At 42.7% G+C, this 17,164-nt stretch overlaps 1 protein-coding gene across 1 annotated transcript in view; it reads left to right on the top strand.

The window, feature by feature from the left end:
- txnrd2.2 (thioredoxin reductase 2, tandem duplicate 2) overlaps positions 1-17,164 on the top strand; it is a 197,458-nt gene that overhangs the window by 95,167 nt on the left and 85,127 nt on the right. Inside the window, exon 8 of the mRNA XM_063074135.1 lies at positions 4,245-4,312. Coding sequence (XP_062930205.1) covers positions 4,245-4,312 — 68 coding nt within the window. The remainder of the gene's footprint in view (positions 1-4,244; positions 4,313-17,164) is intronic.

Here is a 17,164-nt window from a genome sequence, read left to right on the forward strand (position 1 = left end):
TCATAGAAACATAGAAAATAGGTGCAGGAGTAGGCCATTCGGCCCTTCGAGCCTGCACCACCATTTACTATGATCATGGCTGATCATCCAACTCAGAACCTGCACCAGCCTTCCCTCCATACCCCCTGATCCCCGTAGCCACAAGGGCCATATCTAACTCCCTCTTAAATATAGCCAATGAACTGGCCTCAACTGTTTCCTGTGGCAGAGAATTCCACGGATTCACCACTCTCTGTGTGAAGAAGTTTTTCCTAATCTCGGTCCTAAAAGGCTTCCCCTTTATCCTCAAACTGTGACCCCTCTTTCTGGACTTCCCCAACATCGGGAACAATCTTCCTGCATCTAGCCTGTCCAATCCCTTTAGGATTTTATACGTTTCAATCAGATCCCCCCTCGAATCTTCTAAATTCCAACGAGTACAAGCCCAGTTCATTCAGTCTTTCTTCATATGAAAGTCCTGCCATCCCAGGAATCAATCTGGTGAACTTTCTTTGTACTCCCTCTATGGCAAGGATGTCTTTCCTCAGATTAGGGGACCAAAACTGCACACAATACTCCAGGTGTGGTCTCACCAAGGCCTTGTACAACTGCAGTAGTACCTCCCTGCTCCTGTACTCGAATCCTCTCGCTATAAATGCCAGCATACCATTCGCCTTTTTCACCGCCTGCTGTACCTGCATGCCCACTTTCAATGACTGGTGTATAATGACACCCAGGTCTCGTTGCACCTCCCCTTTTCCTAATCGGCCACCATTCAGATAATAATCTGTTTTCCTATTTTTGCCACCAAAGTGGATAACTTCACATTTATCCACATTAAATTGCATCTGCCATGAATTTGCCCACTCACCCAACCTATCCAAGTCACCCTGCATCCTCTTAGCATCCTCCTCACAGCTAACACTGCCGCCCAGCTTCGTGTCATCCGCAAACTTGGAGATGCTGCATTTAATTCCTTTATCCAAGTCATTAATATATATTGTAAACAACTGGGGTCCCAGCACTGAGCCTTGCGGTACCCCACTAGTCACTGCCTGCCATTCTGAAAAGGTCCCATTTATTCCCACTCTTTGCTTCCTGTCTGCTAACCAATTCTCTATTCACATCAATACCTTACCCCCAATACCGTGTGCTTTAAGTTTGCACACTAATCTCCTGTGTGGGACCTTGTCAAAAGCCTTTTGGAAGTCCAAATATACCACATCCACTGGTTCTCCCCTATCCACTCTGCTACTTACATCCTCAAAAAATTCTATGAGATTCGTCAGAAATGATTTTCCTTTCACAAATCCATGCTGACTTTGTCCGATGATTTCACTGCTTTCCAAATGTGCTGTTATTACATCTTTGATAACTGATTCCAGCAGTTTCCCCACCACCGACGTTAGGCTAACCGGTCTATAATTCCCTGGTTTCTCTCCCTCCTTGTTTAAAAAGTGGGGTTACATTAGCCACCCTCCAATCCTCAGGAACTAGTCCAGAATCTAACGAGTTTTGAAAAATTATCACTAATGCATCCACTATTTCTTGGGCTACTTCCTTAAGCACTCTGGGATGCAGACCATCTGGCCCTGGGGATTCATCTGCCTTTAATCCCTTCAATTTACCCAACACCACTTCCCTACTAACATGTATTTCGCTCAGTTCCTCCATCTCACTGGACCCTCTGTCCCCTACTATTTCTGGAAGATTATTTATGTCCTCCTTAGTGAAGACAGAACCAAAGTAATTATTCAATTGGTCTGCCATGTCCTTGCTCCCCATAATCAATTCACCTGTTTCTGTCTGTAGGGGACCTACATTTGTCTTTACCAGTCTTTTCCTTTTTACATATCTATAAAAGCTTTTACAGTCAGTTTTTATGTTCCCTGTCAGTTTTCTCTCATAATCTTTTTTCCCCTTCCTAATTAAGCCCTTTGTCCTCCTCTGCTGAACTCTGAATTTCTCCCAGTCCTCAGGTGAGCCACTTTTTCTGGCTAATTTGTATGCTTCTTCTTTGGAATTGATACTATCCCTAATTTCTCTTGTCAGCCACGGGTGCACTACCTTCCTTGATTTATTCTTTTGCGAAACTGGGATGAACAATTGTTGTAGTTCATCCATGCAATCCTTAAATGCTTGCCATTGCATATCCACTGTCAATCCTTTAAGTGTCATTTGCCAGTCTATCTTAGCTAATTCACGTCTCATACCTTCAAAGTTACCCCTCTTTAAGTTCAGAACCTTTGTTTCTGAATTAACTATGTCACTCTCCATCTTAATGAAGAATTCCACCATATTATGGTCACTCTTACCCAAGGGGCCTCTCACGACAAAATTGCTAATTAACCCTTCCTCATTGCTCAAAACCCAGTCTAGAATAGCCTGCTCTCTAGTTGGTTCCTCGACATGTTGGTTCAAAAAACCATCCCGCATACATTCCAAGAAATCCTCTTCCTCAGCACCTTTACCAATTTGGTTCACCCAATCTACATGTAGATTGAAGTCACCCATTATAACTGCTGTTCCTTTATTGCACACATTTCTAATTTCCTGTTTAATACCATCTCCGACCTCACTACTACTGTTAGGTGGCCTGTACACAACTCCCACCAGCGTTTTCTGTCCCTTAGTGTTACGCAGCTCTACCCATATCGATTCCACATCTTCCTGGTTTATGTCCTTCCTTTCTGCTGCCTCCCATCTTTCTTAAACAGCGGAGTAACAGTTGCAATTTTCCAGTCATCCGGTACAATGTCAAAATCTACCGATTCTTGAAAGATCGTTGTTAATGCCTCTGCAATCTCTCCAGCCATTTCCTTCAGAACCTGAAGGTGCATTCCATCAGGTCCAGGAGATTTATCCACCCTCAGACCATTAAGCTTTCTGAGCACCTTCTCAGTTGTAATTTTCACTGCATATACTTCACTTCCCCGACACTCTTGAATAAAAAAACTTTTAGTATCTTCTTTGATATTAGTCACCAGCTTCTATTCATAATTCATCTTTTCCTTCCTAATGACCTTCTTAGATTCCTTCTGCAAGTTTTTATAAACTTCCCAAACCTTTATCTTCCCACTGGCTTTGGCTTCCTTGTGTGCCCTGTCATTTGATTTTACTTTGGCTCTGACTTCACTTGTCAGCCACGATAGTTTCCTTATTCCATTTGAAAATTTATTCTTATTTGGAATTTATGTCTTGTACTTCCCTCATTTTTCGCAGAAACTCCAGCCATTGCTGCTCTGCTGTCCTTCTTGCTAGTGGCCCTTTCCAGTCAACCTTGGCCAGTTCCCCACTCACGCCATTGTAATTTCCTTTATTCCACTGAAATACTGACACATTGGAATTTAGTTTCTCCTCAGATTTCAAAGTGAACTCAATCATATTGTGATCACTGTTCCCTAAGGGTTCCTTAACCTTAAGCTGTCTTATCACCTCCGGATCATTGCACAACACCCAATCCAGCACAGTCGATCCCCTTGTGGGCTCAACAACAAACTGTCTAAAAATCCATCCCTTAGACATTTTGCAAATTCTCTCTTTTGAATTCAGTACTGGCCTGGTTTTCCCAATCCACTTTCATATTAAAATCCCCAGTGATTGTCATGATATTGCCCTTCTGACACACCTTTTCTATCTCCTACTGTAATTTGTAATCCACATCCCAGCTGCTGTTTGGAGGCCTGTACATAACTGCCATGAGGGTCCTTTTACCCTTGTCGTTTCTTAACACAACCCATAGAAACTCTAAACAACAGGAATACTGCAGATGCTGGAAATTCAAGCAACACACATCAAAGTTGCTGGTGAACGCAGCAGGCCAGGCAGCATCTGTAGGAAGAGGTGCAGTCGACGTTTCAGGCTGAGACCCTTCGTCAGGACTAACTCCTCCTCTCTCAGAGCTCTCCAACTCACGATTGGTGTGCCAGTAATCAACACAAGCAAGGATGTGCTGGGGGCAGCCTGCAAATGTCAGCACCCATTCTGGCACTAACGTTGCCCGCAAAGCAACAACAGAGGGAATAACAGAGGGAGAGCTATGTGGCTCTGTTAATGATTTGATTTGCCATCTGGCTCCCAGTATGCAGAGTATAACCCAATTTGACTTTTGCAAATTCAATCTGTGTAATCATATAGAATGGCAATTCTGCAGTAAATATTTTTGGGTCAAGATCTCTCCATCCCGCATGCTGTGTATACTGTTGCAACAGACAGCAATGTGGAGTTGTGTTTTGACTGCTGAGTGATCATTTATTGTTTGAAAGATTCCTGGGAGCGAGTTTGGCATTTCCAGCGATGACATCTTCTGGCTGCAAGATTCACCTGGGAAAACGTGAGTAAAGGCTCAATTCATCTGGATCTCTGTGAATGCGAATGTATTTCATTGTTGGTACATTGGAAGTGGGAGTACGGTTGTGTGGAATTATTACATGCCAGGCACTGATAGATAGAGTCGTAGAGTCAGAGAGCTCTCTATAGCACAGAAACAGGCCTTTCAGCCCATCTGGTCCATTCTGAACCATTTAAACCACCTAGTCCCATCAACCTGCACCTGGATCTTAGCCTCCATGCCCCTCCCTTCCATGTACCTATCCAAATTTCACTTAAATGTTGCAATCAACCGCGCTTCCATCACCTCTGCTTGCTGCTCATTCCACACCTGCACCACCCTATGAGTGAAGGAAGTTCCCTTTAAACATTTCACCCTTCACCCTGTGACTTCTCATTCTAATCTCATCCAGTCTCAGTGGAAAAAGCTGTGCTTGTATTTACCGTATTTCTCTGGATTTGGATGCCAGTTACGCCGCTGGCATTTAGGACAGCAATGAAGATCCTCCATCTCTGATGGTGCTCAAGGCTTCCTTCATCATGCCAGTAGCTTCCTCTCAGTCTTCCCTGCTGTCCGTAATGCAAGTCCTGGGGGAAGGAAGTTGGGGGGGAGACTCAGGAATACCGTCGCCCCCAGATGTAGAAGGATTCTTTATTGCTGCTTCCTTAACAATTTTGTTTGACCAGTCAGTGTAGTTAGCCCTGAGCTGAACTCCCGTACCTGAAGGACCGGTGGACCACTCATAGTCTGGCCCTTACCCTTTGACCTGTTTGTCATGGGTGACCCTACTAAGAGCCAAACCATAGAGCCCTGACTCCAGCCAACTCTGGGTCATTGAGGCACACAAGCCTCCAAACTACAATAAGGTTCTGGTCCCTTTGGAGGTACCTTATTTGTACCCCTTGTAATTTTGTAAACCCCTACCATATCTCCCCTCTTTCTCTACTTGCTAAGGAATGAAGTCCTAACCTATTCAACCATTCCCTATAACTCATGTTCTCAAGACCTGGCAACATTCTTGTAATTTTTCTTTGTACTCTTTCAATCTTATCGCTATCTTTCCTGTAGGTAGATGATCAGAACTGTACACAATACACCAACTTAGGCCTCACCAGCATTTACACAACATCCCAACTCCTGATTTATGAAGACCATTGTGCCAAAAGCTCTCTTTACGACCCTGTCTACCCTGTGACACTACTTTCAGGGAATTATGGATCTTTGTTGACAGAAATGGTGATTAACTGAATTGCCCGGTTAATCAGCTCAATTTCCAATTGTGAATTAAAGATTAAAATTAAAAACAATTAGTTTTATTTATCGAAACATATAGTGAACTGCATCATTTGTGTCAATGGTCCGAAGGTGTGCTGGGGGCAGCCTCCAAGTGTTGCCACACCTCTGGCGCCAACATAGCAAGCCTACAACTCACTAACCTGAACCTGTATGTCTTTGGAATGTGGGAGGAAACTCACTCGGTCTCAGAGAGAAGGTACTAAACCCCTTACAGACAGCAGCGGGGAATTGAACCATAATAGGTGGTGCTGTAGAACATAGTGCTAACGGCCATGCTACCACTCTACCCTGATGTTGCCGTGCCACCCAAGAATTCTTGCTCATCCTGCACCTTAGAAAGAATATTCAGGTTGGCCACTTATCTAATGAGCTGATCATAGTGTGCCTAATGTTGACAACATGTTGAATCTGTCATTGCTTAAGGCACTGGAATAATAGAACACAGCGTCTATTTCAAGATCTGGTTTTGGCAGCTTTAACTTCAATTTACTGAAGAGAGCTGAGGTTTGGATGAACTTGTTTAGTGCGATACTTAAGGCAAAGTGACTAATTGTGCTGATGATTAGTGAATAGTGTAATAACTACATGTGCGATTAATGGGCTAATTCAAGATTGTTTAATGTCATTTCCAGTGCACAAGTGTAAAGGAAAACAAAATAATTGTTATTCCGGATCCGATATAGCACAAAAAACACAGTAACAAAATGAAAAATCACAATAAGTATAAATACATAATATAGCTTAAATGTAGGATTTCCAAAGGTCTTAGGCACATATATGCCTAACATATGTTGGGAATGGCGAGTCTGGAGTGCCGCGGCCGGGGTGCGGGACAAGTGGCTGAAAGGAGTGCTGGGGTGGTGGGCGGGGGGTGACATGGCTGAAGATACATCCAACCCTGAGACACCAGGCAAGGACATTTGATTCCAAACAATTGGTTTATTGATCATTACAGAATGTCTCTCTGGTGCTTCCCACTCCCTTCCCTCTCCCTTCCCCTTTTCCCAACCATGATTCCCCTCTCCCTGCCCCTTCCCACTCTCAGTCCACAATAGAGACCCAGATCAGAATCAGATTTATTATCACTCTCATATGTAATGAAATTTGTTTTTTCTGTGCGGCAGCAGTACAGTATAATACATAAAATTACTACAGTACTGTGCAAAAGTCTTAGCTATATATATACTTTACGCCTTTTCACAGTACTGTACATAGATTGATTGTATGTCCATATAGTGCCACTAGGACAGGAGTGTCTGTACATTAGGTGACTCTGACAGGGAATGATAAAGTAGTGGTGGTTGGGGGTGTGCAGATGTTGATCAGCCTTACTGTGTGACAAAAGTAACTCTCTTTAAGTGTGGTGGTTTTGGCCTGGATGCTACGTTATCGCCTCCCTGAAGGAAGTGAGAGTGAGCTAGTAATAGCAAAATATTACTCTAAGTAATATGGCGTATAGCAAGATGGTGGCAGGAAGTTGCCACATACAATGGAATGAAAAAAATTACATTCCAAATTTTACGCCACTTTTTAGGAAATCTTGACTTCTTCCTCTTTCACTTTAATTGGTGCTTGTGGAACTTGAAATTCTGAGTTACCCGGTTAAGCAGATTATAATTAAAAAGGTCAGGGTTCTGCCATTAATCTGGATCGTGGCTATTCTAGCTTTTCACGTGTAGCTTGTCCTTAACCCTTTCTAAGATAAGGAGATATCAGTCTTTTTAGAAGGTTGAAATTCTATTGTGCTGTAGATAAATCCACGGTGCAGGTTTCTGTGCAAGGCTGTAGTGTAATGTTTGTAACACTTGGTCTGTTATCTTGTTGGCCCAATGTTATACACTTAGTAACTGCTTCCATGTCTCTCATTTCCTTTAATTTAATTTGATTTGACCTTTCCCCCTTCCCCCTTCCCTCTTCTTCTATTCCCCACTCTGGCGACTTCTTACCTCTTCTTCTCACCTGCCTAAATCTCCCGCTGGTTCCCCTCCTCCTCCTACTCCTATTGTCTCATAGTCCACTCTCCTCTTCTATCAGATTCCTTCATCTTCAGCCCTTAGCCTTTTCCACATATCACCTCCCAGCTTCTTACTTCATACCCCTCCTCCCATATCTACCTGGTTTCACCAATCAGCTTTTGGCTTGTCCTCCTTCCCCTCCCCTCACTTTCTTACTCTGGCATCTTTCCCCCTTCCTTTCCAGTCCTGACGAAGGGTCTTTGCCCATAATGTCGACTGTTCATTCATTTCCGTGGATGTTCTCTGACCTACTGAGTTCCTTCAGTGTTGTGTGTTTGTGTTGCTCTGGATTTCCAGCATCTGCAGAACAACTTGTGTTTCTGTTTATGATTTGAAATGTTTCTTCTTGGGAGAAGGGGAGGAGTAAAATAAAAAATGTGAACTTTGAGAATGATCTGCTGTAAATAGTATTAAACATGTAAGAAAAAATACTCCAATTTTTCCTCCGATTTTTTTTGGAAAAAAAACAGGTAATGCTAATAATTTACCAGTTAATGAATATCTTGTGAGGCTTGATGGACGACATAGTTTGTTGTTCTAATCCTTTTAAGTGATATGTCAAAAGGAACTTCCAGTGCTTTTAGTTATATTTAGCTTTTTGCCTTAGGATGGTTATAGCTGCAATTACTTCAAGGATCATCAAATTTCCTACAGCACACTCATTCAAGGCTTGCACATGGTTTCAAAGTGTCTTTATATATTTCAACTAGTTCTGTGGAGACTTAACCTACAGCAGGAGACAACGGAAGGATAATTAAACTAATCGAACAAGACATTAAGACCATAAGACACAGGAGCAAAATTAGGCCATTCAGCCCATCAATTCAGCTCAGCCATTCCATCATGGCTGATCCCAGATCCCACTCAACCCCCCCACACCTGCCTTCTCGCCATATCGTTTGATGTCCCGACTGATGAGGAAACTATCAACTTGCGCCCTCTAGTTCTGGATACCCCCACCATAGGAAACATCCTTTCTACAACCACCCTATCCACCCCTTTCAACATTCGGTAGGTTTCAATGAGATCCTCCCGCATTCTAAATTCCACTGAGTACAGGCCCAGAGCTGCCAAATGGCCCTCATAGGTTCACCTCTTCATCCTGGAATCATCCTCATGAACCTCCTCTGAACTCTGTCCAATGACAGTACATCCTTTCTGAGATAAGGGGCCTAAAACTGTTGATAATACTCCCAAGTGCAGACTGACTGGTGTCTTATCTCCTTGTTTTAATATTCTATTCCACTTGAAATAAATGCTGACATTGCATTTGACTTCTTTACCACAGACTCAAACGGTAAAATAACCTTTTGGGAGTCTTGCACGAGGACTCCTAAGTTTGTCTGCACCCCTTATGTTTGAACCTTCTCCCCATTTAGATAATAGTCCACACTATTGTTCCTTTTACCAAAATGCATTCCCAACACTGTATTCCATCTGTCATTTTTTCCCCATTCTTCTACTTTGTCTCTGTCCTGCTGCAAACACATTGCTTCCTCAACACTAACTACCCCTCCCCCTATGTTCGTATCATTGGCAAACTTTGCCACAAAGCCATTAATTCCATTATCCAAGCCATTGACGAACAGTGTGAAAAGCAGCAGTCCCAGTACTAACCCCTAAGAAACACCACTAGTCACTGGCATTAAACCAGAAAAGGCCGCCTTTGTGCCCACTCGCTGCCTCCTGCCTGTCAGCCATTGTTCTATCCATGCTGGTATCCTTCCTGTAACGATAGGATTTTATCTTTTTAGGCATCCTTATGTGTGGCACCTTATCAAATGCCTTCTGAAAACCCAAATAAATTACATCCACTGCTTCTCCTTTGTCCACCCTGCTTGTTACTTCCTCAAAGAACTCTAACAGATTTGTCAGGGAAGATTTCCCTTCACAGAAACCATGCTGACTTTGACTTATTTTATCATTAGTTCCCAAGTACTCCGAAACCTCATCCTTAATTATAGATGCCAACACTTCCCCAACTACTGAGGTTAGGCTAACTGGCCTAACCTTTCTTTTGCCTTCCTCCCTTCGTAAAGAGTGGAGTGACATTTGCAAACTTCCGGTCCTCCGGGACCATGCCAGAATCATGTGATTCTTGATCTATCTATCTATCCAACTGTCCAATGCATCCGTTATCTCTTCAGCAACCTCTCTGAGGACACTGGGATGTCATCCATCTGGCCCAGGTGATTTATCCACCTTAAGACCTTTAGGTTTGCCGAGCACTTTTCCCTTTTAATAGCAATGGCACTCACTCCTGCTCCCTGATACTCACGGATCTGTGGCACACTGCTAGTGTCTTCCACAGTGAAGACAGGTGTAAAGTACTTATTAGGTTCATTTGCCATTTTTTTGTCTCCCATTACTACCTCACCAGCATCATTTTCCAGTGGTCCAATATCAACTCTCACCTCCCTTTATATATACTGCGTCCGGTGCTCCCGATGTGGCCTTTTATATATTGGTGAGACCCGACGCAGACTGGGAGACCGCTTTGCTGAACATCTACGCTCTGTCCGCCAGAGAAAGCAGGATCTCCCAGTGGCCACACATTTTAATTCCACATCCCATTCCCATTCTGACATGTCTATCCACGGCCTCCTCTACTGTAAAGATGAAGCCACACTCAGGTTGGAGGAACAACACCTTATATTCCGTCTGGGTAGCCTCCAACCTGATGGCATGAACATTGACTTTTCTAACTTCCGCTAGGCCCCACCTCCCCCTCGTACCCCAGCTGTTACTCATTTTTATGCACACATTCTTTCTCTCACTCTCCTTTTTCTCCCTCTGTCCCTCTGAATATACCTCTTGCCCATCCTCTGGGTCACCCCCCCCCGTCTTTCTCCCTAGGCCTCCTGTCCCATGATCCTCTCGTATCCCCTTTTGCCTATCACCTGTCCAGCTCTCGGCTCTATCCCTCCCCCTCCTGTCTTCTCCTATCATTTTGCATCTCCCCCTCCCCCTCCAGCTTTCAAATCCCTTACTCACTCTTCCTTCAGTTAGTCCTGACGAAGGGTCTCGGCCTGAAATGTCGACTGCGCCTCTTCCTAGAGATGCTGCTTGGCCTGCTGCGTTCACCAGCAACTTTGATGTATGTTGCTCTCACCTCCCTTTTATTCTTTATATAACTGAAAAAAACTTTTCGTATCCTGCGTTATATTATTGGCTAGTTTGCCTTCATATTTCATCTTTTCCCTTCTTATAGCTTTTCTAGTTGCCTTTTGTTGGATTTTAAATATTTCCCAATCATCCAACTTCCTATTCACTTTTGCTACCTTATATGCCCTTTCCTTGGATTTTATGCAGTCCTTAACCTCCCTTGTCAGCCATGGTTGCCTACCCCTGCCATTTGAGAACAGCTTCTTCTGTGGGACATATCTATTCTGTGCCTTGTGAACTATTCCCAGAAACTTCAGCCATCTCTGCTCTGCCTTCACTCCTGCCAGTATCCTCCTCCAATCCACCTGGGCAAGTTCATCTCTCATGCCTCTGTAATTTCCTTTATTCCGTTGTAATACTGATACATCTGACTTACGCTTCTCCCTCTCAAATTGCAGTATGAATTCAACCATATTATGATAACTCCCTCCTAAGGGTTCCTTTACATTAAGCTCCCTAATACGATCTGGGTTATTACACAACACCCAATCTAAGATGGCCTTAAGCACAAGCTGCTCTAAAAACCTTTCTCGTAGGCATTCAACAAATTCCCTCTCTTGCAATCTGACACCAACCTGATTTTCCTAATCCCCTTGCATATCGAAGTCCCCCATTACAAATGTGTCATTACCCTTATTACATGCCTTTTCCAGTTCCCTTTGCAATCTCAAACCCACTTTTGGCTACTACTTGGAGCCCAACAGACAGGAGTAAGGAACAATGCAGACAGAAAAACATAGTCATTGCATATGTAGCTGGAGTTTCAGAGAAACTCAGAAGAATTTTCAACAAACATCAAATCCCAGTGGCCTTCAAACCTACAAACACACTCAGACAGAAACCCCAAGGATCCTACACCCAAACATAAACAGAACAATATTGTATATGTTATACAATACAACAAGAACTGCACAGATCTGTATATCGGCGAGACAAAACAACCATTTCATAAATGGTTGGCCCAGTATAGGAGGGCTAACACCTCAGGTCAGGACTCGGCTGTATATCTACACCTAAAGGACAAGGAACAGTCTTTTGATGATAACAATGTGCACATTTTGGACAGGGAGAACAGGTGGTTTGAAAGCGGGGTTAAAGGAGCCATCTTTGTCAAACTGGAAAACCCATCCCTGAACACAGGGTACGACACCACCCATTAGTTACTTACAATGCAGTCCAAACATCTTTACCCCAGCGTCTCCACAACAGTTCACACCTCATGCAAAGATAAGCCTAGTGACCCTCTCATTACCTCTATGACTCTTAATGATCCTCATGTGATTTACCTTTAAACAACTCACAGAGTTTATTAAGCCGGAAAACTACCCACCATGGATCAGAACTGAAGAAGCCTCTTGGATGAGTGGCGAAATGCCTTCTAGACAACTCAGCAAGTCCAGTTGTCTCTGCAGCTTATTTTGGTCCTGTGTAGTGTTCCCCCCGCCCCCCCACCAGTTGTTGATGCAGCCAATTAGAATGCTCCCCATGGTAGATTTGCAGAAATTTGCAAGTGCCTTTGATGACATGCCAAATTTCCTCAAACTTCTAATGAAATATAGCCACTGTTGTTCCTTTTTTTGTAGCTGTGTTGATATGTTGGGGCCAGGATAGATCCTCAGAGATATTGACAACCAATATTGAAGTTGCTCATTCTCTCCACCTTAATAAAATTTGTTTGGTAGTGTGGGACTAAGAGATGCGGATCATATCCCTAAACACTTACTCAAGCACAACAAAAACAGAAACTGCTTGAAGCATGTAGTGTCTTTGACCCATAACGTTAATTCTGTTCCTTTTTCCATAGATGCTGCTTGACCTGCTGAGTAGTTCCCACAGTTTCTGTTTACATTCCAGCATCTGCAGTTTCATTGTTGTAGTGTCAATCATAATAGGGTAAAAAAATGTAGTTAAAATAATGGCAACTCACACCATTAGTCGAACAAAATGTTTTTAAACCGGAGCTCCGAGAGACTTGCCTAATAATGGAAGCTTCTCTTTGATGTGTGGAATTCAGCTCTGGAATTTTCAATGCAATTTGAGCTCACAGTGCTGAATTTAATTTAATAAACAATGTCATGTCATCAACTAAGTCTTTTTTTTGACTATAATTGGCTTTTGAATTTTTTTAAATTGATGCCTGGACTACCAGCTTTAATCGGATTTGGTCTTATCAGAAAATCACTGACTTGTTTTGTGCACATACACAGCATGGAGACAACAAAGTCTAAAGAAATAACAAACATAAGAGATTCAGCAGATGCTGGAAATCCAGAGCAGTGCACACAGAGAATGCTGGAGGAACTCTAGTATTTAAAATAGTGAGTTTGTGTTAGTGGGTTCATTAAGAAATATAAAAACAATAATTAGTGCCAAAAGACAGCAAATACTGAGGACTTGTTCATGGACTGTTCAGAAATCTGATTGTAGAAGGGAAGAAGCTGTTCCTGAAATGTTGAGTGTGTGCCTTCAGGCTCCTGTACTTCCTCCCTGATGTAGTAGTGAGGAGCGGGCATGGTGGGGGTCCATAAAGATGGATACCCCCTTTTTGAGGCACCACTTTTTAAAGATGTCTTCAGTAGTAGGGAGATTACTTCCCACGATGGAGCTGGCTGTGTCTACGACCCTCTGCACCTTTTTGAGATCCTGTACCAGGCAGTGATGCCACCGGTCAAAATGTTCTCCGTGGTGCATCTAGAAATTTGATAGAGATTTTGGTGAGATACCAAATCTCCTCAAACTCCAAATGAAGTGCAGCCACTGGAGTGCCTTCTTCGTGTTTGTATTTGGGAATACAAACCTGAACTGTTTGAAGTTTCTTGATAGAACAACTCTCACATCCTAGAAATTGGTGTGAATATCTTTAGGTCTGTCACCATTGCTGCTATATTGCTCTTTGGGTAAGGGGACCAAACGCATTCCCGGTGTAGTCTCACCAACACCCTGTACAGCTGCAACAGAGCTTTCCTACAGTATTGTGCAAAAGTATTAGGTACATATATATAGTTAGGGTGCCTAAGACTTCTGCACAGTACTGTAGTAATTTTATGTGTTGCACTGTACTGCCACAAAAAAAAATCAAATTTCATGACATTTGAATGATGATAAACCTGATTCTGATACACATCTCTATTGTGGAATGAGAATAGGAAGGAGGCAGGGAGAGGGGGCAGGATCTTAGTTGGGAAATGGGGGAATGAGTGGGAAGAACCAGAGAGAAATTTGGTAATGACCAATAAATCCGCCAGATTTACAAACTCACTCTCCACTTTACATTGACAAATATAGTACCGTGTAAAAGTCTTAGGCACCCTAGCTATATATGCAGTGCCTATAAAAGGTATTCACTCCTCCCTTGGAATTTTTCATGTTTTATTGTTTTGCAGCATTGAATCACAGTGAATTTACTTTGGCTTTTTTGACACTGATCAAAAGAAAAAGGCTTTCGAGTCAAAGTGAAATCATATCTCTCAAAGTAATCTAAATTAAATTATAAACATAAAAGTCAAAATAATTGATTGCATAAGTATTCATCCCCCTTTAATATGACACACCAAATCATCACTGTCGCAGCCAATTGGTTTTCGAAGTCACATAATTAGTTAAATGAAGATCTGTTTTTGGAGACCTGTGTGCAGTCAAGGTGTTTCAATTCATTGTAGTAAAAATACACCTGTATCTGGAAGGTCCATCTGCTGGTGAGTCAGTATCCTGGCAAAAACTACTCCGTGAAGACAAAAGAACACTCCAAGCAACTCCTTGAAAGAGTTATTGAAAAGCACAAGTCAGGAGATGCATATGAGAAAATTTGCAGGTCATTGAATATCCCTTGCAGTACAGTTAAGTCGATCATAAGAAATAGAAAGAATATGGCACCTCAAAAACAAAGTGACCCTGCAAGACGGGGACTAGTGAGGGAAGCCACCAAGAGACCTATGACAATGCCGGAGGAGTTGCAAGCTTCAGTGGCTGAGGTGGGAGATACTGCACATACAACTGTTGCCTGGATGCTTCATCAGTTGCAGCTTTATGGGAGAGTGGCAAAGAGAAAGCCACTGTTGAAAAAAAGCTCACATGAAATTTTGGCTAGAGTTTGCCAGAAGGCATATGGAAGACCTGAAGTCAGCTGGAAGAAAGATTTAGGATCTGATGGAACCAAAATTGAGCTTTTTGGCCATTGGACTAAATGCTACGTTTGGCGTAAGCCAAACACTGCACATCATCAGAAACATACCATCCCTACATGATGCACGGTGGTGGCTGCATCATACAATGGGGGTGCTTCACTGCAGCAGACCCTGGAAGGCTTGTGAAGGTAGAGGGTGAAATAAATGCGGCAAAATACTAGGAAATCTCGGAGGAAAACCTGATGCAGGCTGCTAGAAAACTGTGACTTGTGACTTTATTTCTTACATCCTTCACATACATAAGGAGTAAAAATCTTTGTTACGTCTCTGTCTAAATGTGCAATGTGCAATTTATGGTAGTTTGTAATAAATAGTATGTACAACAGGGCGGTCAGTATAACATAGAAATACAAATGTATCAGCATGAATTCATCAGTCTGATGGGCTGGTGGAAGAAGCTGTCCCGGAGCCTGTTGTTCTGGCTTTCATGCTGAGGTACCGTTTCCCAGATGGAAGCAGTTAGAACAGTTTGTGGTTGGGGTGACTCAGGTCCCCAATAATCCTTCGGGCCCTTTTTACACACCTGCCTCTGTAAGTGTCCTGAATAGTGGAAAATTCACATCTACAGATGTGCTGGGCTGACTGCACCACTCTCTGCAGAGTCCTGCATTTGAAGGAAGTACAGTTTCCATACCAGGCAGTGATGCAGCCAGTCAGGATGCTCTCAACTGTGCTCCTGAAGAAAGTCCTTTTCCAGTAAGACAATGATCCCAAGCATAAAGCCAAAGCCACACAAGAATGGCTTAAAAATGACAAAGTTAACGTCCTGGAGTGGCCAAATCAGAGTCCAGACCTCAATCCAATTGAGAATTTGGACTTGAAAAAGGCTGTTCACTCAATCCCTTTGCAATCTGACAGAGTTTGAGCAGCTTTGTTAAGAAGAATAGGGAACAATTGTAGTGTCCAGATGTGCAAAGCTGATAGAGACCTATCCACACAGACTCAGGGCTGTAATTGCTGCCAGAGGTGCATCTACTAAATACTGACTTGAAGGGGGTGAATACTTATGCAATCAATCATTTTGTGTTTTGTATTTGTAATTAATTTAGGTCATTTTGTAGAGATGTTTTCACTTTGACGTGGAAGACTCTGTTGATCAGTGTCAAAAAAGCCAAATTAAATCCACTGTGATTCAATGTTGTAAAACAACAAAACATGAAAGCTTCCGGGGACAGGGAGGGGGTAGGATACCTTCCTTGTATAGGCACTGTATGTGCCTAAGACTTTTGCACAATACTGTAGATTTAAGCTCCAACCCTTTTACAATAAAACACAAGAGGCTATTTGCCACTTTATCTGCTTGCTAGATCTGCCTGCTAATCTTTTGTAATTCAAAGACTTGTCACATAGAGTATAATATGGAAAAATATGAGGTTTTCCTTGAAGTAAGAAATAGGCAGAATAATTTGTAAATAGCCAAAGATTGAAGGATGTTGGTGTTCCATTGTTTCAGATCTATGCCTGAAATATTTGACCTGTTATCTCTACAGAGGTCAGTGAACCTGAGGTATCTGTGTCTTCATTCTTCTGAATTGGATTTTCTACATTTTATTTACAAAGTTCGATGAAGTGGCTTTTTCCTGTTTTTTAGTTGTTGCTATTTTGTTGTTTGGCACTAGATGGCAGTAATTGTCTGTCGTTTAGAGGCCAGTAGGTACAATGACTTCATCAGGATAAAACTAAAGGCCAATGTTCTCTGAAGCCCAGTGAGCCAGAAAAAACAAAATAAAAATACTGATTTCCTTTTGTGTATGTCAATACTTTGTAATTCCTGAAGCTATCTACAGTATGTAACTGACAAGGTGGAATTAATCATGTTGAGGACTGCTAATACAGTACTGTGTAAAACTCTTAGGCACACACACATATACAGCTGGGGTGCCTAAGACTTTTGCGCATTACTGTAGTAATTCTATGTATTACACTGTACTGCTGCGACAAAACAAAACAGATTTCATGACATATGTGAGTGATGATAAATTTTATTCTGATATGGGTCTCTTGTGGACTGAGAATGGCAAGGGGGCAGGGAGAGGGGAGGGAGCGAGAAGCTCCAGCGAGACACTGTAATGATCAATAAACCAATTATTTGTAATCAAATGACCTTGCCCGGTGTCTCAGGGCTGGATGTGTCTGCACCCCCACCGCCCCCTCCCCACCCTCGGCACTCCTCTGCCACCAGTCCCACATTCCTG

Source organism: Mobula hypostoma, chromosome 21 (assembly GCF_963921235.1).
Source record: "Mobula hypostoma chromosome 21, sMobHyp1.1, whole genome shotgun sequence".
Classification (NCBI taxonomy): Eukaryota; Metazoa; Chordata; class Chondrichthyes; order Myliobatiformes; family Myliobatidae; genus Mobula; species Mobula hypostoma.